General features: G+C 48.3%; 1 protein-coding gene across 1 annotated transcript; it reads right to left on the reverse strand.

Annotated features, from left to right (window-relative positions):
• Window positions 1-143: 143 nt before the first annotated feature.
• Window positions 144-20,011, reverse strand: LOC144110010 (piwi-like protein 1). Its single transcript, XM_077642813.1, has 6 exons — window positions 19,486-20,011; window positions 15,184-16,029; window positions 14,672-14,812; window positions 9,761-10,333; window positions 8,569-8,952; window positions 144-3,711 (listed from the first exon to the last, which is right to left on the reverse strand). Exons 1-6 carry the CDS (start codon window positions 19,804-19,806, stop codon window positions 3,259-3,261), a joined length of 2,718 nt encoding a protein of 905 aa, XP_077498939.1. The 5' UTR covers window positions 19,807-20,011; the 3' UTR covers window positions 144-3,258.
• Between the last annotated feature and the right edge of the window lie 2,466 nt (window positions 20,012-22,477).

Consider the following 22,477-nt stretch of genomic DNA (forward strand, 5'->3'; position numbering starts at 1 on the left):
CAGAGCTACAAGTATCATGCAATACCGTAACACTACACAACACGAAGCGAAGAACCCAGCCAAGTAATGTCTGCATAGACAGCAGCCAGGAAGCCAGAGTACTTGTCCCATGTCAATGCTACGTCAATGAAGAGCAAGTGTTCAAGCGGGAAACTTGGTATGAATTTTATTGAACACACTGCAAATTACATCCAAAAGAAACTGTTAGTCCAAATCACCAGAAGTGCACATAAGAAAATTCAAGCTAGGTAACTGCTACATATGTATGATATCCCAAATAAGAAAATGGCACCATGCAAGAAGAACTTCACTGATATGAAGCCCAACTTCTTTTGATACCATTTAAACACCCTTCAATGCTTGACACATGAAAAAGTGGAAGCTACACACCTGACCTCCAAAGCTACATGCTGCACCCGATATAACACACTCGGTAACTGCCAAGCTTGTTGAAACATCGGAAAAATATGAAAAATTACGCTATACATCCTTCAATGAAATAATGCACACCTTGCATAAATCACATAACTGCACTTTTGGCATATTCCAATTCCAGTTAACACCCTTCTTTCCAAATCAATTAGCATTTCTAAGTCCTTTATACTTTGACAATTTTGGTTCGTATACAATGCACACGAGCATGCGACTGAGGTTCATTGCTTAGCTTCTAATTTCAATACTTTATGCTTAGAAAAGGCCCCTAAGCCAAGAATTTTAAGATCCCTATGTTGCATAGCAGAGCTTCCATTGCCATCTGCCTGCTCCTCCTGACATACTTAGCCCTTTTGAGGCATGAGCGTTGAAACCCATCTCGTAAACTAAGACGTTAAGCTAAGAGATCGGGGAAATGTCATTACATTCGACATGTACAAACCTGGAAGCATTCGGGGGCTTTCTTGAGCATACCATGCTGAAATTATGCGACTATCCTAGCCAGACCAGTACTACTGTTTTTCATAAAGTGTTTGCAGTCGCAATTCAAATCAAAATATCTAAAGACAACATAAATCTATGCCGGATAATAATGCCATGCCCAGATGCTACATGGAAAAAACTTCAATTTCAGATCATTACACTGCTTGGTGTAGCACCATTCTTCCGTTTTGAAGATCTAGCTTCCCCTGCCCTCTGCCTATTTACTCTCACACAAGAAGTTAACCCCTCTTGAGCGCATGAGTGTTTCAAATAGTCCCTTCAACTATGAGACCCAGCAAAGCAGCAAACAGAGGAATGGGGTTTGTCATCAACTTCTCATGTAGGAAGCTCGGAGGCTTAGGGGGCTTTATTGACCAAATGGTAACGGCACAACTTTTCCGACCAAATTCTCAGTGAAGTTTATGTGACAACATTTACAAAAAAATGTTCCGATACAAATTTAAAGCAAACCAACATGTAAAGACAACTGACCAAAAAAATTGCTTCCACAACTTTTGAAAGCAAACCAACTGACAGCATTTACAGAAAAAAAGTTTCAACACAAATTCAAAGTAAACCATCATGTAAAAACAAACAAAAAAGTTGCTACGACAACTTTGGAAAGCAAACCAAGTACTGACAAAAAAAGGCACACAATGAAGGAAAAAGAAAGGCAAGAAATTAGAAAGTAAGGCATTGGTAGAAACAAAAGTGTTCCCAAATTTTTATTGGCATAAAAAATGTTTAACTAACTAAATGGAAAAAATGAAGCAATTCTAATTTAGGAACAGTGCCTTACTCATTTCCAGAGAAAAAAAAAACAGAGGGCTTTCAGTCACCATAACACCTCACAGAGGTTCCAAGATGAATCTTGAAAAAAGTCGAATATTTTTAGAGAAAAGTACAGGAGTGAGATGCTGCACTGACTAACTGCCGCATCACAAGAACACATTTTTTGAAATTGTTACGAATAAATCAAGATGAAACATAATTGCACATCAATAAACACATGAGACGCTTAAAAATCATTTTCAGGCAGAGAAAACAAAAATAAGAAATATTCATGAGTGCTTCTCTAGCCCCACATATGAGAAAATCGTGTTAGCATCCACACAAAATGCGCAACACCAATTGTTTCAGTGAACCAATTGGAAGAACACCAATTGGTTCAATATATTCTTGGCTGCAACAGGTTAGACAACACTGCTCTACCTGTATTACATCCAGGCATTCCTAACTTGTTTATATTGTTTACTGCAACAACACGTATGTGTCATGCTAACTCATTACAATTCATTCAATATAATCATGCGAAGAAAATGAGTCACTGGCCACAAGTGGCCGAATCAAGATATATGCTTCACTGCCTAAATAAAGAAAACCAAGTCAACATACTTCACTGAAATACGATACAGAAAACATACCATGACTACACGTCTCATGAGACGGCATGCCTACATGGCTAATGAAAAAAATTAAGATGTCTGCTTGCATTTTTCAATTATAAATGTACATCATAAATCATTCATTCACCCAATCTCCTGGTTAAAGTCTGAAAAAATTCGCTATAACAATCTGGCAAACACTTGTGACATTTGAAGGAATAGATAACTTGATAAGGAAAACCATAAACTTATTGCACAGTTTCATAAATTCATAAACAGATTAATGCTCTCGAACAACCAGAAATTCTCCAATAACAATACAAAAATGCCTGCTCTGAAAACTTGATGGCTGTATTCATGGGCAGTACATGTTATTTAGTTCAACAAAATCACGGAATAATGACACCCGCAATTCTTGAACCAGTATCCGTTAATTTTACAAAATCTGCCCATGGGCACAAACAAAAAGATATCAAGAAAGAAAACGCCAAATAAGTCAAGCGTCAAGCATCCATCAAGAATCAAATTGCACAAGACATATCGAATTCATTGCTCTCCTAAGGTAAAGCGGAAAAAAATGTGCCATCTAGTGCATATAAACTTTGAATCAATGACCTACTGCCACGCAGCAGCTCCTGCACCGAAGGCCTCAGGCATGAACCTTTCCACAAACAATCATCAGACACGCCCTTCACATCGCCAGTGTTCTCACCTGAAAAAGCAAACCTTACTACAGAGCCATGGTAAGGCTTAACCCCTCCCTGCTTCTATTAGACGCCGACGCTTCGTTCATGAACTGCCATGGGAACATGCGGTGGTCGATCACACACACCTGCTTAGCCTCTTTCCGTGCTCCTTAGATGCTGTGTGCAGGTGTGCAGTAGGAGGCAGAGGGCGCAAACCTCCCTTCCCACCTTCCTCACACCAGCGAACGTCGGCAAACCCCGAACGCCAGAGTTTAAAGGTAAAAGAGGGTTGAGGAGAGGCACGGGTTGTGCTCCGTGTGCAGTGACTGGCCGGCAAGGAAGGCCAGCTTGTGGGCGTACTGGCACGGGGCCGGCACGCGGACGGTGCCCGGCCAGTTGAAGTAGAGGTGGGTCAGCTTGTAGGCCAGGCGCTGCATGTGGTCTGGCTTGAGGCCCGTCGTGTCGTAGATGACGTTGTAGAGGGTCGGGGCCACGGTGCCCTGGCGCACGCTCTGGGACACCAGGAAGAAGTCGTACCGCTCGGGGCGCGTCACATCGCTGTCGACCACGGTGCCCGGCGGCGGGTTGGTCACGCGCTCACGGCTCGGCAGGAAGAAACGCGTGGAGATGCGCTTGGTGACCACCACGAAGGCCAGCTTGTGCTGCACGCCCGGGAAGAGCGCTTGCAGCGAGGCCACTATCTCATTGATCTCAAACTCCTTCACCTGCGCCGCGAACACACGAGACATGCTTCAGTCGCGCCCGCTGCCGCCACCAGCATCACCTGCCAGTGCACTTCTGCTGACAGCAGAGGCCATTGGAAGTTACCAAAAAGTCATTGGACGATTGGTGGCTCAAAAGCAGGAAGGTGACATAAGGTTAAATGTACAGGACTGAAAACGGAGAATTGCAAAACCAATTTATAACAGTTAAATAAAAAACTCCTATGAGATCACTGCGACCCCCGCACTGGAGGAATGCGAAAGCATTGACGCCTCCTTGCCCCTCTTTGCCTAAATAAAGTGCCATCATTGCCCATTTCGAGTTAAGTTGGCGCCACGCTTCGTTTTTAAATTTGGCGCCACGGTTCGCTGCGTATACACTTCCGGTTTTTCAGATTTGGCACCAAGCTTCAGCTCCACCCATTTCCTGTGTTTTAAATTTGTGCGCCATTTGTGTTTGGCCCCGCCCACTTTTGGGACATTTTTGGCTGTGATTAATTACTACCCAACTAGCACCTCATGATTCCTCCTGCGAGATTTTTTGATGCTGAATCTAATGCAAACATTGCTTTCCTTATAACTCAATTCGTTCGAACGTTATCGTGATGACAAGCTCCTAATGACACGAAACCGCATAAAATGCCATGCAATGCTTACGTATTAATAAAATAAAGCCGATCCGGGGCCAACTGTGCACGCGCTACCTAGGGCTCCAGGTAGTGGCGTATGGTAACCGGACTGCACCAGGAGCTTTCACCCAAGCCCCAGTGGCAGCAGTGTTGGTGTACATTGATGGAACGTGGTGGAAGCATGTGCGCAAGTCTAATCTGATTATCGCCACTTGCTCGGGTTTCCAACATTGAATTTACATGTTGCACATCATCATACAGCCCCTGTCTTCTCATGTGAAAACCACCAAAAAAACATTATGCTAAACCTTTCGATTACCGCACTGCATTGCCGCGAGCCTGGTCCCGAGCAAGGCGTGCATGCCTGTCACATACTTTCTAGCCATGATGACATCCTCATGGAAAATTGATCGCCCACGGAGGTGCCATCTGCAAAGTTTCCAATATCCGCACATTTTGTCATGCTATTCTGAACTCCCGCGAATCAAATCAGTGCGTACGTACATGGCAGATGCTCAGAGCTCCAGCCTCTTGATTCCTAATCCTATTCTACTAGTCCGAAATTCAGCCTGCCTTGCTACAAAAAGTTACCGTTCTTGGAAGAAAATATAAGTTTACTGTGGAATAAAATCTTTCTGTAATCACTACAACGCCTCGGCAAAAAGTTAAGCGTGGTCCACTACTGCAGTTTCCTGCCGGATCACACTTCCAACACGGAGGCCGCATCATCTCAAGCAGATACGAAATGTAAAAATACCCGCGTAGTCTGCAATGTAAATGCTAGTCAAAGAACAGCTTGTAAATAATAATTAGCCATTGGTGGTCTAAATTATCCCCGTGCCCTTTACTACACCATATCTCGCGCAGCTTTCATGCAGCTTTGATACGCTCAGTGCCAAAAGTTTTTAGGCAATTGAGTATATATGCCGTTCGGTCGAAAAGCCGTCGTCGCATTCAGCCCCTCGTGTCGGAAATAATGGGGGCTGCGTAAAACAAATCTTACCATGCCAAGTGTTTTCTGCAGAACGTTCCGGATTGTCTCTTATGATTCAGCGTTTCGCGCAGCATAATGTTAGCCTAGCTCGTGGCAGGAATTCCAACCGGCGTTTTATAATCTGGGCTGCGTAAAAAATCCTCTCATGCTAATTTGCGGTTCTAGTGATAGACGATTCATTGGTGTGGGTTAGGCGATGAAGAGTTAATGAATGGACTCCTTAGAATGGAAAGCCTAACTCCCTCCGCTATCGTGTTACACCGTTAAAGCGAAGCTTTAGTGTCCTCTCCAATTCATTTAATGTGATAGCATTAAGTGGACCATGAAGGCGAAAAACTCGCCAGCAGTGTCTACGTGAAGCATCCACCTTAAAGGGACTTCCCTCTCTCCACCCTCCACCTGTCAACTGTCCTCCTGCAGGGGAGAGGAGCAAGACGTGGGTCGATGGATGAGGATGAGGAGCAGACCCCCGCTCAGAATATATAGCCTCCCAAAGAACGATGCGTGCGAAATTGAAGCTTCCTGGATCCATTCCTTCTCGCACAGCTCTGGAAGAACAACATGGTTCTCAAAGGCCCACCGGTGGCTCTGTTCGAAACGGCCACCTTCCTGTGCAGAGGTATTCCTTACAAAAATTTCCTTTAGATAGTCAATAGACTGGCCATAGACTAATGTCTATAATGTCTATAGGCTGTTTATGGACAAATGCTATAGCCTGTTCATAGAGTTCTGTCTATAATGTCAGTAGACTCTTTGTGGACAAATGCTACAGAAACGTCTGTAGGCAATAATAATCCTATAGACAGTCTATACACATTATATATGTTTATGGCCATACAATTTTAGTTTACTTTTTTCTGTAGACAGTCTATAGACTATGAATAGACAAAAATATACATCTTTAGGAAACAGTAGTCTCTATAACAAGTTTATAGACTATCTATAGACCATTTTTGTAAGGGATATCGCATAACCACTCCCGCACTGCGCCGGTAGTGGTATGAGGACTTGCCGCAATCTCAGATTTTGCATAGAAAACAACTGGAGTAGACTGGGTAGTGGAAGACAATGGACTCGGAATTGGAATAGAAATATAATTACAATAAAATGAAAACTGAAATAGACTGGTGAGGCAAAGAAGAATGCCGTTATATTTCCTCTGCATCAATCCAACTGATCGCTCTAAAATGTTTTTTCTTCCCAGCTACGAAACACGCTACAGCAAACATTTATCAATAACGTGCAGTTTGACAGGGCCAAAATGACGAAGTCTGTCTCGCCAGGACGTTTTACCAACCCGCGAAATGCTTGCCGAGATGCAATGAATCCTCGCGCCCATGTATTTATTACCAGTGGTGACGAACGCCACAAAACAGGTCATCATGTTATTATCTAGAAAGATGGTTAGACAAATTCTTTCTGCGACCTTCAATGGCTGGCCCAGGCGGGAGAGAAGAGGATGGGATGCCTGCACCGTCCAAGCCACCTAGTTTTCGAGGCCATACGGTGCCATATGCCAGGCCATAGTCACGCCTTCGAAATTCGATTTTCTAAGAGCCGCAAAGAGAAGGTGGGTGTGCTTCTCGACCAGTAAATGTTGGAAACACTTAATAACTGACATACCCTGCCAAGAAATCCTGCTGACAGTAATAGACTCTCGATGTATTTTTCCTGAAAGTCGAGAGAAACTATTGAAATGTTTGGAGGGGATGGCATTAGCATCGGCCAGCTACGTATCTCTCATTGCGACTATCCGAATAACCACAATAGTTATGTAGCAAGCGATTAATATTTAGCTAAGCAGCTTCCCTGTAAACCTGATTCGCTTGTATTTGGATGTTTATGGTTCATGGATTATATGGGTTTAACGTAACAATGCGAGTTAGGCTATGAGGGACGCCGTACTGAAGGGCTCTGGAAATCTCAGATGTTTGCCACCACTACGGTCACAGCGCAAAATGCCTGCACTACGAACCTTCAATACACTCCACATGCGCCTACATAATTTGACTTTATTTACATGATACTGCAGATCTCAAATGGTCCAGGAAGGATGGGCAAAAATTGGAAAGAATCAGCATTTGTAAAGCCAATAAATAACAATAAGTTCAATGGTCACAGTACACATTTTGGAGAGAGTATTTAAGCTCCGCTTTAACGATATGATGCGGAAGCATAAAAGGTTGATTCCCATATATGCAGAAGGTCATTCTCTACATTCATAGAACCATGGGACTCCTCATACCTCTCCTGGCGCGGTGGTGCAGCGGTTAAGCAATGAGAAACATGCCTGTGCCCTTCTGCGCCCCAGGTTTCTCTTTTTGAGCGACCAATCGTTAACTGCCATCTGCGATGGTGGGGAGCTTGCTACCTATCCGCTAGGCAGGTTGCAACGCCGCCGCAAGGCCACGTGACCTAGATGGCCCACTTGCCTCCTGGGTTGCTCTGTGGGCACCACCTGCCATAGTCATGCTCGTGACTTTATTTACGTTTGTCAAGGACGCGTCCATATGCAATGAAGGTCAAATTACCACGTGACCTCGCTACATTACAGCAAAAGTGGTTGCACAGCGACTGAATAGGTAGATACCCATACTTTCCACTCGTTATATATGTGCTAGTATAGCGGCATCATTTGTATAAATTCTAGGGCACACCAGCTTGATGGAGAATGTTCAAAGTGGTGCCAAATGACGACGTGTTCTGGAGGATAAAACTGCTAATTGAGATGAAGCCCAAAACATGTGCGAGATTTGCACCGATGACCTTCCCATCCCAAACCGTACATTCCAAGGATGTTCAGGCGGCCATTGCAGCCGAACCGCCTGTCGGAGTGGTTCCGGTTGGTGTCACACGATTCGCCCTGTTGTGTTGCACACGTTTAAAACATTAATTATCTGACATAACAGAGAAATATACCGGATATAGCGAAGCTGGCTGTAAATTGCAAAAGTAGTGCAAAATCAATGAGGTAGATGGCGCTGCTTGTGTCTTAGAAGGGATGTTTCCGGAAAGGAAACATTCGCAAACATTCATATCTACTCTTGTTCACGTTTGCTGAGCACACCGATGTAATACGGAGCTCCCGTAGCTAACACTCTGAAGTCATACACTGGGGCAGCGTTGGCGGAGAAATTTTTCGCTCACAAGGCCAATGCCTGGTGTTCTGGGTAACAACGCCTCTGACGCTGTCGCGTTAAAACTGCAGGTAAACAGAGTACCATCAGAAATGCTCACCTGGGGGATCTGTCCGTCGGACACCCCGTCGCGGAAGAAGATGATGCGGTCGGGTGAAGCGCCGTCATTGCACTGCGAGTACTTGCGCAGCGCATCAAGCAGCAGCGAGGCAAGCGAGTGGCCCAGCCCCTCGTGGGTGTCGTGGAATGAGACGCGCGAGTACCACCGCGTCAGGCTCTTGTTTATGCTGGCCACGAAGGCGCCCGCCGAGCGATGGGGTAAGCTCGAGTCGCGGTAGGTGTCGTAGCCGATCACCATGGTGCTGACCAGAGGGATCTCCAGGCACCAGGCCTCACCGCCCAGCTTGCAGTTCAGCTGCACCGCTACCTTGGTGGCCACCGAGCGGATGTTCTTGCGGTTGCCGACGGTGCGCGCGAGGATCACCTGGAAAGTGTAGCAAAAACAATGAGGGCCATCGTCACCATTATGCACTGTACTGCATTAGCCATGGCTTTGCTTTCTTCAGTCTACTTGCCCCATCTGTACCAGTCTACTTGCCTCATCTTACCCTACAGCTCCTTGCTACGTTAACACTTACATACACATCGACCAACTTTCACACCTAGACAGCCCTCACATCGCTCTTGGCATAAGTGTTTACAGCGCAGAAAAAAGAGGAAACAGCTAATCTTGACAGTAATATAGATTACAGCACGACCAACTAGACAGTCATGCTCCTGGCCAGAGAATTGCTCGGTACTCAGCATGTCAAATGAAGGGATTATTCTCTTTGCGCACAGCGTTCTCGCCAGTTATGACTAATTGGAGCCTCCATTTATACAAATGAAACCAACCGAAGAACAATTGAAATTAGGTAATTCTAAACTATTTGAGTCCTGAAAAGCACACCACACCACAGCACAGCACACCATCTCCGTATTTTGCACACAAATGGCAAAGGGAACACTCATTTCAACTGATTCTAATTGTGTTTCAAAGAAGCTGGGCTCGGCGCTCTATAATAATGATAATATTAATGCTTGTTGGCATCAAATACAATATACAGGATGCCGGAGGTCGGCAGAAAAAGCTGTCATGAAGACCACTTGACGAAGCCGCAGGCCCGCTGTACAATGGTAATCTTACAGCATCACAAAAACAGACTCATGGTAAGTCTTGAAAACTCAATCCAGAGTTTTTACTGGATTTCGCTACCCGCTTTGGGCGACAAAGAACAATAGCGTCGGCCAACCTGCGTGTGGAGGCCGAGGTCGACGCAGGCCTCCTTCTTGATGATGTCATAGCGGTCCTTGCGGTTGTTGGGAAGCACTATCAAAGCCAGCTCAATATTGCCTCCTCTGGCAAGCTGGCGCAGGGCTTCCACGAAGCCGCTCGGCCGGTCGTCATCCAGCAGCACCAGACGCGGTTGCCCGATCTTGACGCCCATGGGCGGGCACACGGAGATCAGGGTGCGCGTGAACTCCGTCACATTGGCCTCCTCGCGTCGGTGGCAGAGGACGATCCACGACTCGACGGCGACGGCCACATGCAGCGGCCGGTCGCGCGTCTCGCGCGAGAAGTCTGCCGTGGTTGCGCTGTACCGGTACGTGTTGCTGCCCTGCATCACCTTCTCGGGTGGCAGCACGCGGGCATCGATTCTGACGAGCGAGTCGTCGAACCTTAGACCCCAGCTGTCCATATCGTTGCGGATAGCCTCGTTGTTGTTGATGCGATCCATGAACTCGAGTAGGTTCCGCACCCGTTTAGAAGGCTCCACGCGGGTGTGCTGAGCCAGGTCCCGCATCACGGACACATTGGCTCGCATCTGCGAGGGAATTAAGGGCCCGTTAGACGGCAACTGTGGTTTGTGGTCTATGGCCGTCCCAAAGCAACTCAGGTTATGGAGGGACGCCAAAGTGGAGGGTCTTCGGATAATTTTAACCACCTGGACTTCTTTAACCTGCACTGACAATGCACGGTACGCGGGCCTCCACAAATTCGCCTCCATCGAAATGCGACCGCTGCGGCAGGGATCGAGCCCGTGTCGTTCAGGTCAGCAGGCGTGCACCATAACCACTCAGCCACGGTGGTGGCGGACAGCGGCACTTATCTGGATAGCTCCAATGGTTCAGAGTCCGCAAAAAATTTTCAGTCGGGTCCCAGAAGGCCCGTATACCCATTATATGCTAAACTAGTTTTAAAAATAGCGCAAACTAGACTTTGTAGGAGCACATGTGCCCTTAGCGATCACGACACAGCGCGGGGTCCGCAATCTTCAAGTTCCGACAAAGTGCATACATTCATGTGGGCATGGCTTAAACTGGGCACGCTTTATGGTTCTACAAGGAATGGTAAAAGATGCTGACGCCTTCCCGTCCCCAAGCCCGTTGCTCCAAAAACGTTTGTAGCGCCTTCAAATCAATTCGAACAAAAACCTTATGAAGAAGATGCACAAACCCCCATTTCTGCTTTCCAACCTTTCAATTTTAAATTCAGGATTTTAGTACATACTAAGTCCTAAGCATTTTGCAGTACCAGTTTTGTAATGCAGTAAAACCTTGTTAAGCCAGCTCAGGGCATACTCGCATGAGCAATACTTGCGCTTAGGAAGTTGCAGCACGAAATCCCCCACCTCCGCTTCCATTCAGCCTCATATCTTGTTGCCTGCTTAAGGCGTAGCGGCTTATCGCGAACGTTTCGGTTACCGTGTACTAATCACGAAAAATGCTGAAGGAATATCTCGTAGCACACCCACGAGTATGCCGCGCATCCAATGGAAGCAAGCTTCACGGGTAATACATCGATACAAATACAACGTAGCACGCTTGAAGCAGCTGACACGTTCGGAGAGCGAGCACTTGTGTGACCTAACAAAGCACCTCTCCTTCGCCCGCGGGGTGGAAGGAAAGGGAGCGAAGCTCGGAATGCTTACCACCGCCGAAGATAACGCCTCCGAAGTGCTCGTAAATGTTCACATCGGAAAGGTACTCTAGAAACTGTCGCCTTTTGCATGCTTAGAGACAGACAGTCCATTTGAGGCGTCGTTCCAGCAACGGGGGCGGTGCCACGCGGCCTCTTACTGAAGCGGCGAGCTGGTGATCGCTCTGCGCGGCGCGTGCAATCGCAGTGGTTTGGAGCCAAAGATACGCGTCAAAAAAGCATACTGTGTTATTCTACGATCTGCAGACATTCCAAATAGCAAACATGTTGTTTCTGCGAACACGTAAAGAGTTCAAAAAGCAGTGATTAAGTTCATTCTGCTGGTTGGAAACGAGTTTCAGCCCAATGACCCATCTGTTAATCAGCGACATACTTTGTTGACGGCACGTCACTGTGTGATCAAAGCATTCCTATCCGGAGTTTTGTTCATGCTACCAGCGTAGCCTATTACAGCTGCATGAAAGCAGTGCAGAGCTTAAACACTTAGCTGATACGGAGTATATTTCATGCTACCAGCGTAGCCTATTACAGCTGCATGAAAGCAGTGCAGAGCTTAAACACTTAGCTGATATGGAGTATATTGGTTATATTCTAAGGCAGACGTTTGCAGCAAACAGATTTTTCATCAAGCTTCAGTCCATTCTGGTCTAGATTAAACACGGCTTTCTTGCCACGACGTGATTGCTAAAGAGTGATATGAGTGGCAAGAACTTCACAATTGTACCTTCATTCTTCAGATATAATGCGTAAAGTTGATGAATAATTGCAAACGCTTCTTGTCAACTGTCGTCTGCTCACTCGATCACAGCGTTTTCCCCCGCTTGTCAAAAACACATTTTGAGCTCTAATTTCGACTGTATTATAAAGCGCGAATGGCCCCTGGCTGCCGCTTCAAGCAACAGCTACATTGCCTCTTCTATTACCGCATATGTGACCAACGTACGCTGCAGATGGACTATAATCAGATACAATTAAATCTGCAGCAAAGCTCCACCCACATTCAGGACCACCGAAAAGAATTCCTCCATGAGAAAATGTCGACCACTGGTAAAAATTTCTGTTTACGCAAACAAGCAGTCAATCATGCGTCGAAATTGTAGGCTCAAGGATTTTGATGTTTCTGGCTTGTTTGATGCAGTCCAACATTAAAAAGTTGATTTTGATCACCGCTGTAATTGGTAAGTGTTGTACGCTGTGGACCATGGCCAGTGTTACTAACTGCTGATTTTTTTTTAGTTGCGCACTTATAAGCTCAGCACGCAATAAATACACATACCGCATTTACGCGAGTAAGGGCCGCACTCGTGTAGGCGTGAAATATAGCGTCAGACTGCCTGTGTCATTAAAGTAGTTTATTTGCGCTTTCGGGTGAGTGCCAAAAGAAGAAGAAAGTGAACGCGCAAAAAATTACACTTTAAAGTGTTCGTCGCACTTCACCATGCTGAGTTCGCAAGTTTCAACGCCGACGGGGTTTTGGCGCGTGGCACTTGCGAGCTAGCGAGATAAAAATTTAATTTCAGCCTGTTATGCAGCCAAACTCAACCTTAGGATCTTATTAATAACCAAGAATCATTTACTGCTGCTTACCTAGACTCTAAAAATCACATCAAAGGTGCTACAACGTCAAGAAGCCGCTTTGCTTCTATAGAAACGCAGGCTATGGCATCGGCGCCATCACCGCCTCGTCCGCTATGTCGCACTGCCGCCGCGCCACCTATAGGAGCTGGAATGACCGAATAGCGTTGTCCGATAAAGACACTGTTGCCTCTGTCAAAACGCCATCAAGGAAACTTAAGACGGGCTTCGCCTGTTCAACCAAAACGGCCGAGGCCTAGCAGAGAAATCAGGCAGCATCTAGTGGGGAAATTTATAGCCGATTGAAATGCCCTGGCAGCTGCGCTAGTATAGCCTCGAGGCATATAACAAAATAACGAATTTATGTGGTTATGCACGAATAAAAATGACAGAATTTTGGCCTAAATTCTATAAATGTGGGAAAGCAGAACTGCATAAATCCTAGCTACTCAAATGCAACCGCATGAAAAGACACGGCACGGCATGAGCTGTTGCTCACGTGACTCCGACCCTGATGGCTGTCGCGCGCTGTGAGCGGGGACGGCGGAGCGCACTGGCGACGCGTTGTGGGTGAGAGGATTGGCTAAGCGGTGGCGCTAGGTTTGTAAACGACGGCGGCACCGTCGGCAGTTATGGCACAAAGCCACAAACAGCGCAAGATCTTGTTCCAGGATAACCCATCATAATAGTGTTTTCGAACTAAAACAGTACAGTATGGTATTTGGGGTTTAACGTCCCACAGCAACACAAGCCATGAGGGAGGCCGGTGTAGAGGGCCCGAAGTAATTTACATCACCTGGGGTTCTAACAGTGCCCGCGTGTTCCGCCCTTGATGCAATTACCCTATTATTGATGCAGTACAAGGGTGCATCCGACTGCAGCCGTGGTGATAAGAATAAGCGAAATCTGATCTAGCGATCTATCACCTCCCACCTTCTCTGCCATTCCTCTCGTACTTGCCCTCCCCCTCTCCACTTATGCGAAAAGCTGCATTTCCCTCTTTCCACTCTGCAACCTGTCAACTGTGGCAAGCAGGTAACAAGTGAATTGAATTAAATTAAGCTCCTAAGGCTGACGCTGTTGTAGATCACGCGATAGAATGCAGGGCTTTATGACCAAACTACATCTGTATCATCTGCCACTTAAACAGCTGACGCTGACAAAAAAAAAAGAGAGACAAACAGCCGTATACGTGTCGAACAGCCGTATAGGCATTGTTGGTCTAGAGTTCCCAGCACTATGGCTGGCAGATTAGAAGTGCCATGAGGTTTGTCACACGACAAACTGACAAACGTTTCGGTATGCCGCGCATTAAAAGAGAACGCCGTTGCAACTGTTACGCTGTTCAACATAGCACACTTTCAACTTTCCGCACCGCGCCGTCACTGGACAGCCCTTTTGCGTCTTGCCGCTGCACCTCATACTCTCCCACCATACTGCGTTGTATTTGCAAGTATTCAGGTATTCACGCTCGCCGAGCGGCGCATCAATGGCCTGATCCCTCCCTGCCTCCTCCGTAACCCCCACACCCCCCCGCCGGTTGTGCGCACGTCTACGGCCAAGTCGCGAACACAGGAGTTAGACCCATTATAAACAGCGGCCGCTGTAGAAAAGGTCAAACAGCACTACATTCAAACCGACTGCCCACCTCGTCAGTGAGTCCCGTCAGGACACATAGCTCCGGCACCAGGTAGATGTTCTGCGTGCGACCGGCGCGCAGGTCCTTTTCCTTGGGACGGACCACCAGCAGCGGCTGGTGCATGTCGCGGATGCGCCTCTCATACTGGTCCTGCACATGGCATCGCCCAAAGGCGGACGGGGTCGGTTGTACCTGCAGCTATACTGCTAAGCATACGCACTCTCACATACACTGGGCTTTGCAACACATGGATAAATTTTTGAAGAAACAAAATGGGCTGTATGCCAGATAGCTAGTGGTTTGTCACAGAAAGACGGCATCAATGGAAGGAAAACGTGATTCAGTGAGAGGCGGCTGAGCCAGATAGAGAAACAAACTTGGAAAAATTCGGGTACCACTCCAGAATGGACCCTCCTGGCATAATATATTGGAAGAAGTTTCTGATGTGATGGTGACGACACCACCAGTTAATTCACCACTTTGCACAGAACCTATAACATGCCACTAGTAACAACACGTACCCGGTAGTAGTCGGCGTACGTCTTGGACCCCTCCTTGGTTTCAAAGGTGCAGGCCGGGTTTTTGTTCCAGTCAATGTCATCCACCCTGTAGGTCTTGTTGTTGTAGGGCGTCATGACAATGCAGCCGGCCACCCGTTTCACGCACTCGTCCTTGTAGTTCGGGACATGCTGGATCTGAGACATGAGGTCGAAGACGCTGTCGCGACGCAGCACCTTGTGCAGCGTGTCCGTCACCAACAGGACGCCCGCATCGTGCTGACCAATGGCTGTGACAAGCCCCTGCCACAGCTCGAGTGCGTGCTGCGGAATGCTCGCCACGGCTCGCTTGTCGAAGAAGTACCGGTTGATCTGCACAAAGTCCAGGCGCTCCAGGTTGCGGCGCATCTGCGTGTTGAAGAGGCGAAGCAGCTCCGGGTTGAACGGGGCCAGTTCCTGGACCCACTTGAAGCGGACGCAGATGATCATGCCGTCGGTGCGCCGCTGCGGGAACACCTCGGTGATGTCCTGGTTCAGCCGCTTCGGCGACTTCAAGTCAGACATGCCATCGAACACGAGGCACTTGTCGAACATGTCCATGTAGTCCACGAGCAGGGCACGCCGCATGCGACTAGACTCAACCGTCGGCGTGAACTCCACGTGGTACTGGTGTATGCAGCACTGGGGCATGGAGATGAGCCGGAAGTAGTTGGCCACAACCTTGATGGGGCTGCCCGAAGTGCCTTTCTTGTTGTTGATGTGCGCAGGCCGCGTCTCGATGACGGCGGACTTGTCGCGGCGACGCCGGGTCTCTAGGCGGTCGCCGTCGCCACTGACGCCAGGTGTGACGGCCGGTGCGAACTGTAACTGCTGCAAGCAGACATGAAGAGAGGGAGAGAGAGAGCTTTGCACACAACGCCACAGCTCACTCTACGCATATACTTAAAATTTCACGAAGGCACTAAGTCTGCTTAAGAGCGCAATTACGAAAGCCTTTTCTGTCCTATGTTTTTTCCCTCCATTTTTCACCCGCCGCGTTGGCTGAGTGGTTAGGACGCGCGATTATTGAGCCGATGTTCCCGGATTCGATCCGACCTGGGCGGTCGCGTTTCGTTGAAAGTGTAACGCAAAAGGCGTTCGTGTGCTGTGAGATGTCGGTGCTCGTTGAAGATCCCCACGTGGTAGAAAGTATTCCGGAGATCACCACATGGCACCTCTTACTTGGTTTCTTCTATCACTCCCTCTACCACACTTCTCACCACATGGCACCTCTTACTTGGTTTCTTCTATCACTCCCTCTACCACACTTCCCTTACGACGCCCATTCCTGTGTCCGCCGAGGTATGTGAGACAGTTACTTCATTTCCTTTACTCAAAAACAGCTTTCACTCTATTTTTCACTGTTTTGTTATTCGTTGTGACTTTTGTTAACTTTTACTATTTCATTTTTGTAATTTCTAATTTTATTTTTATTTTGCCGTTTTTGTTTTTGTTCTAATTTTATTTCATTGCATATACGTTATTTGCTTGTGAACTGTTGCTTAGCTTTTTTACATTTATTTACTACACAACTTATGATTGAGAGTGCGTGCTAAAAATTTCCGTCCACAACATGCGTCCACGGCACTCATGAGCGAGGATAGGCTTACGCCTTAACTCATACTCCTCTTGAGTTGATCAAAGAGATGATCTTGAATACTGCAACAACCCGTACAACCGTTACATCAGATACGCGCTGATGTAAAAACTCCTGCTCTTTTTGACTGTTGCAAATAGGTTTGAGCAATATGGCTGCCAACCACATTGCCATGACATTGACTGGAACAAAAAGTTCTATCCGTGTGGGCATCGCATATTAAAAAGCTCAGAACAACTTTCTGGCGCTGCTGCACTTGTGCAGCCACCCTTCATGAAGAAGAGCCGCATTCCTGCACCCTGTGGTGCTACCACTGCGGAGGGGACCACGCCCTTTCAGTACAAGGTGCTTTGTGCGACAGCGAAGAGACCGAGTTTGTATACAGACGGCCTATTTTCATCGAATTCATCTTCGTTGAACGCTGGACCGTATCCTTGCGACACCTATTCTGACGCGCAAAAACCCACAAACTCATCCTAACCCCCTCCATAGCACTCCGGTCGGACCACACCTCCAAATGATCGCCTGCCCCATCCGCCCCTGGACACAGATCGAAAGGAGCACCGACACTCGTCCGGCCTGATACGGCAACTTGGGCCAGACTAGAACGATTTCCAGTTCAAATTACCTCAACGCAACCCCCTTCCCGATCACACCGGACACCTGCGCCACGGAACAAGCGGACAGCAGCTGAGGTATCAGCATCCAATCCGACATTCATTGATTGGAAAGCTCACCTTGTTCTACTGCGGGCTGCCCAAGTCAAACCTGCTCAGCCAGGTATTATCCTCAGCCAGGCACCATCCTGGCCCTCTCCCTGGCCTTGTACCACACAAGCTAACTTCATGCAACCACCCTTCATCAAGTACTTGCCTCGAACAGCAATGTGCCGCCTTTAAGGAGTGTTTGGCATCATGCGAACAACAAATCGCCTGCATAACGGAAGGCATCACCAGCATGAAATCAATGGTCGCGGATATTCTCAAGGTCGTCAATCGTCAATTGTCTCGTCTCCCGCATTTTCAGCAGACGATCTATAATTTTAGAGGACACAGGCAAGACTAATATAGGGCGGCAATTGTTTATGTAATCAGGCCGGCCTCCTTTATGTATAACTATGACTTTAGCTATCTTCATGCTATCAGTGAATTAGATCTTCCTTACCCAGCAACAACTCACACGGCTCGCTTCTGCCTAAACAATTTACGCGAAGCTTCTCTCTACCTCCCCAGTCAACATCAGATTGCATGACACCGGTCTCTTCCTACCTCTTACCTGCCTTCCTGGCGTTCACCGGAACCGACAGATTGCATGATTATCCGGCGCCTTCCAAGAGACCCCTGGTTACTTCATCATTTCAGCCTTTCCCCAATCGATCTCCCTCTTCACGTTATCAATACCCCCGTCTCATCAAACCTAGTCTTTGGCCCCTCCCCCATAGCATGACACCAAGGCTAGATGAAGACAGGCGGCTTGTAGACGCGACACATCACACAACTCCGTGCCGCAACCGGACGGTGGCCTACAATGACGCGGTGGTCTCATATTCACACGGACTGGGCGCTGCAACGTACGTGATGTGTACAGCCCCACACGCTCTCGTCTCACACATACACCTCCAGCCCATACGGTCAATCTCCTAATGCTTCCACCCTGGAAACTATTCCAGCTGTGCACACCATCAGCTCCTTCACTCAGTTACCCCCGCATCAGTATACACAATATACACGGGAAACATGGATATGCTATCCGTTGCCTTCAAAAGCGCACAATCCCGGCGGACCTATACGGCTACCTCAATGACGCCCTGCGTACCCCCTGCACGGTCACAGGTAGGTAGATTTCTGGCCATGCTGGGACCGCAGGTAATGTGGTGATACTATGAACAGTATCGAAGTCTCCTCATTTTTCCCGCGAAAACTGACGGCAACGTCGACGCCTGCGCTCCACGGCACCATCTTAGCGTAGAAAAGCTCCGTTTTGCATTGAAGCAGCTTCTCGTCATTAGATTAATGCGCTAAGACGTTTAATGTATACGGGCGAACTTCGGCAAGTTGTCTTCTGTGTCACCACTGTGAAATGCCAGATTGAGGGCCACCTGAGGGGCTATCTTCATTTCATTATATAGAATTAAAGAATTTGAGAGCGCATGCATATGCGTATAATTACAGAGCAACGCTTTTAAGTTCTCGAGTAGCACTACGACGCTAATCCCAGGTAACGGGCCTTTAACAGGTGTTGTTATAAAATTGAAATGCCTCCGATTGCATATTCTTTCGCTCTCTCCATTCTTTGCACATTCCGCGTTCACCCTCCCCTGTCTACGGTAGCAACTCTTCGGACGGTTTCCGTGGCAGCCATTTTTCAGTTGCGAATTACTACTAATACGACCCAATACCCAAGGGTGCCGCCGCGGTGGCTCAGTGGTTTTGGAGCTCGGCTGCTGACCCGAAAGACGCGGGTTGGATCAAGTCCGGCGTTCTCGAATTTCCATGGAGGCGAAATTCTAGCGGCCCGTGTACTGTCCGATGTCAGTGCACGTTAAAGAACCCGAGGTGGCCAAACTTTCCAGAGCCCTTCACTGCGCTCATAGCCTCAGTTGGTCTGGGACGTTAAACCCCATAGACCTAGGCCTAAAACATAGCCAACAGCTGTTCAAGAGCTGTCGCTGTAAACAAGAGATAACTCACCTGAGGCACCACAGCTGAAGGGGCCATCGCCGCCATCTGGTGGAGGTGCGCCTCGCCGCCGATGGCCATGCTGTCGATGGAGAACGACAGGCCCGCCACGCTGTCGACGGCGGGCATCGACGGCAAGGACACCATCGCAGGCCTCAAAACACCAGGCGTCCTTGGAAAAGCCGCTGGTGGTGCCATGGCAGCAGGAAATTGAGGCACCGTAGGTGCCGCCTGTGCTCCGGGCAATACGACCACGGCCCGTGCCCTGCCGCGCGAACGGCCGCGAGCGCGACCGAGGGGCGGAGGTGCTTGACCGCCGCTGTTTTTGTCCATCTGGCTCTACAACGAGCCGCTGAGCTACAGCGATGCCCACTCGTTGCGGTGGTGTTGAAGACAAGACCCGTCAAGGGTGAGACGGCTTAGGTCTATGTGCTCGCCTCGTTGACTCGAATAGCGGCAATGGGGCGCAGCAGAAGCCCTGCGGCGACGAACAAAGACATGATCGTCACTCTTAAAATGCAAGCAGGACAAAAGGAGCGTATATGGGGAGGCAACTGCATGGCACCCGTACCCGAGCGCTGACGTTCAGAACACGCGTTTTTTTTTTCCTTCAAGGGATAACACAACCTGCACCTCAGCCGCTGAGGTGTCTCTGTGGTTATGGCACTCGGCTAATGACGCGAATGACGCGGGTTCGATCCCAGCCACGGTGGTCGAATTTTCATGGAGGCGAAACTCTAGAGGCCCGTGTACTGTGCGATGTCATTGCACGTTAAAGAACCCCAGGTGTCGAAATTTACGGAGCCCTCCACTACAGCGTTCCTAATAGCCGGAGACGCTTTGGGCCATTAAACCCCGTAAATCAAACCAAACCAAAGCAACTTGCACCTCAAAAGGCAAGATATTCCGTTCGATGCAATGAGACAGTACACAGTGCAGACAACAGCAACGAAGCTTACTCACGTGGCATCGTGCTTCAAATGGTGAGATTCACGACGCAAGAGCGCTACCTTGGTGTCCTTCGCTATAAGGCCCGACCGAAATATTGCTTTCCGTGTGCGCCTTAGCTGATTTTGAATTGAAAATAATATTTAGGCACTACCTGCAACGTTGCGTTCCGGATAGTTTGGGTAGAGGTACAACGCAACCAAGGCATTGGCTGGGGCGTTTAATTCCTTCCCTAACGTGTATACCTCAACTGCTAAGTCACACACTAAGATCCAAAACGGCTTGGTACTACTGGAATGCTACGCATCACGGATCTGACAGTCGGCCGTCGCTCTATATATACTAATGATTCTTGTTCCAGCAGCCATATCATATAGATATCCAGGCAATCACTGAAATGCACTGCGATGCTGATCGTTTCGGTGTTTATCCTTCCTGCCAATTAATTACGACGGGATGGAGCAGACTACGCATTTACGCGTGTCTAGTTCGACGGCTCCTCCTCATTTCCACCAAGAGATGTGGCTCTGAACAGCGCACCGATAGCTCAAGTACGCGACGGCGTTGCTGTGCAGATATTCCATTTCGCCTCACATGAAACACGGCCGGGATCCACGAGCGCTGCAGGTAGCTCGCAACTACGTACAGCGTCCAAGACGCGTTTCAAGCGCGTTGCAGCGTCTGTCGACAAAGCTGCACGAACAGCAAGGCTCGGGGTGCATGCAGTCGGTGACCACGTGACCGCGTAACGGAGTAGCGAGTAACTCGGCAGGAGAGCCGTCTTCGAGCGAAAGAACGCCAGCGACAGAGGACCGAACTCGTCTGTTTTAACGAGGTAGACAAATTAAGTTAACGTAGCATACATGATAAAAGCATTGGCCAAACAAATTTAACAAGGCGGCACAAATAAATTGGAGGACGTTTAAGCTTCGCCTTTAAGAGCGGAGACCGACAGTGTGTTGCAGAGCTGCCAGGGTGTCCACGGAACGCCTTCGCCCGTTCGGCGCAACGCCGTGCCCATGAAACAAATGGCCTGGAGTCCCCAGCAGGCCTCTGAAGAAAGCCCATCCGCCGCCGAAAGAGGTCGCCAAAATGTTGCGAAGCTGCTGCCTGAATTGGCCGTTGTGCGTCTCCGCTGCGATTTTAGAGGAAAGGAAAGACGCAGTAACTGCCTCACATATCAGTGGACACCTCAACCACGCCGTCAGGGAAAGGAGGAAGTTTGCAGTGAAAGACAAATGATGTAATGGAGGTCTGCGTCCTCTCTGGCGTCGCATTCGTTGAACACAAGAGTACACGGGCGCGATCTACATCACATGCGCTCGGGCAGTGCGAGCACCACGACATCGCAATGGTTGGCACCCGCACAAAACAGGACGCACGCAGGTCCGGCCACCGCTGCCTGCCCGTCTGCAAAGCCCGAAGAGGTCGCGATGTGTTGCACCCACGCTGCCGCGCGCAGGGGCGGAACCGTCATGTTATCACCGGGCTGAGCGTTCGGACCAGTGGACGTCGTGATTTCGTTTGCTGGTTCCCTAAATTGAAATCCACAACCCATATGCGATGTCAGTCCACGTTATTAACTCCAGATCGGCGAAATTACCGAAGCCCTCTACTACGGCGCCTCTCATTGCCTGAATCGCTTTGGAACGCCGAACTATATCAACCCAAACCGAACACGGTCCTTATACCACCTATCATGCCTCAGTGCAAGCTATTCGCATTTACTTCATCTCTATATCATATATAGCGCTGCGTTCAAACAGATCACGACAGTAAATTAAAATGCATTATAAAGCAGAACGCGATTTTTATGGGGTCACATTTCAAAATTTGCACACTCATAATTATTCATGAGCGCATCAGTACACAAAGACACTTCACCAAGTCAGAGACCACAACGCATTCACTAAGTCCACCTTCTATTCAGTTCGAACCAACGAGCCTTCTTGACGCGTTTGCGCTTACTCACATCGCAATCTGAGAGACCTTGTTTCCATTCCCAGTGTCTAAGCGATTTTTTATGGCGAAAGCCTTTACAGGCCCATGACTCGAC

The sequence above is a fragment of the Amblyomma americanum genome, chromosome 11 (genome assembly GCF_052857255.1).
Source record: "Amblyomma americanum isolate KBUSLIRL-KWMA chromosome 11, ASM5285725v1, whole genome shotgun sequence".
Lineage (NCBI taxonomy): Eukaryota > Metazoa > Arthropoda > Arachnida > Ixodida > Ixodidae > Amblyomma > Amblyomma americanum.

What these genes read in the sequence shown, in the direction of transcription:
- LOC144110010 (XM_077642813.1), bottom strand. Translation starts at nt 19,806, where the DNA reads ATGGACAAAAACAGCGGCGGTCAAGCACCTCCGCCCCTCGGTCGCGCT. An exon ending in CGTACGCCGACTACTACCGG is followed by an intron (nt 14,813 to 15,183) that starts GTACGTGTTGTT and finishes TGCCATGTGCAG; the next exon opens with GACCAGTATGAGAGGCGCAT. An exon ending in CCGACGGACAGATCCCCCAG is followed by an intron (nt 3,712 to 8,568) that starts GTGAGCATTTCT and finishes TTCGCGGCGCAG; the next exon opens with GTGAAGGAGTTTGAGATCAA.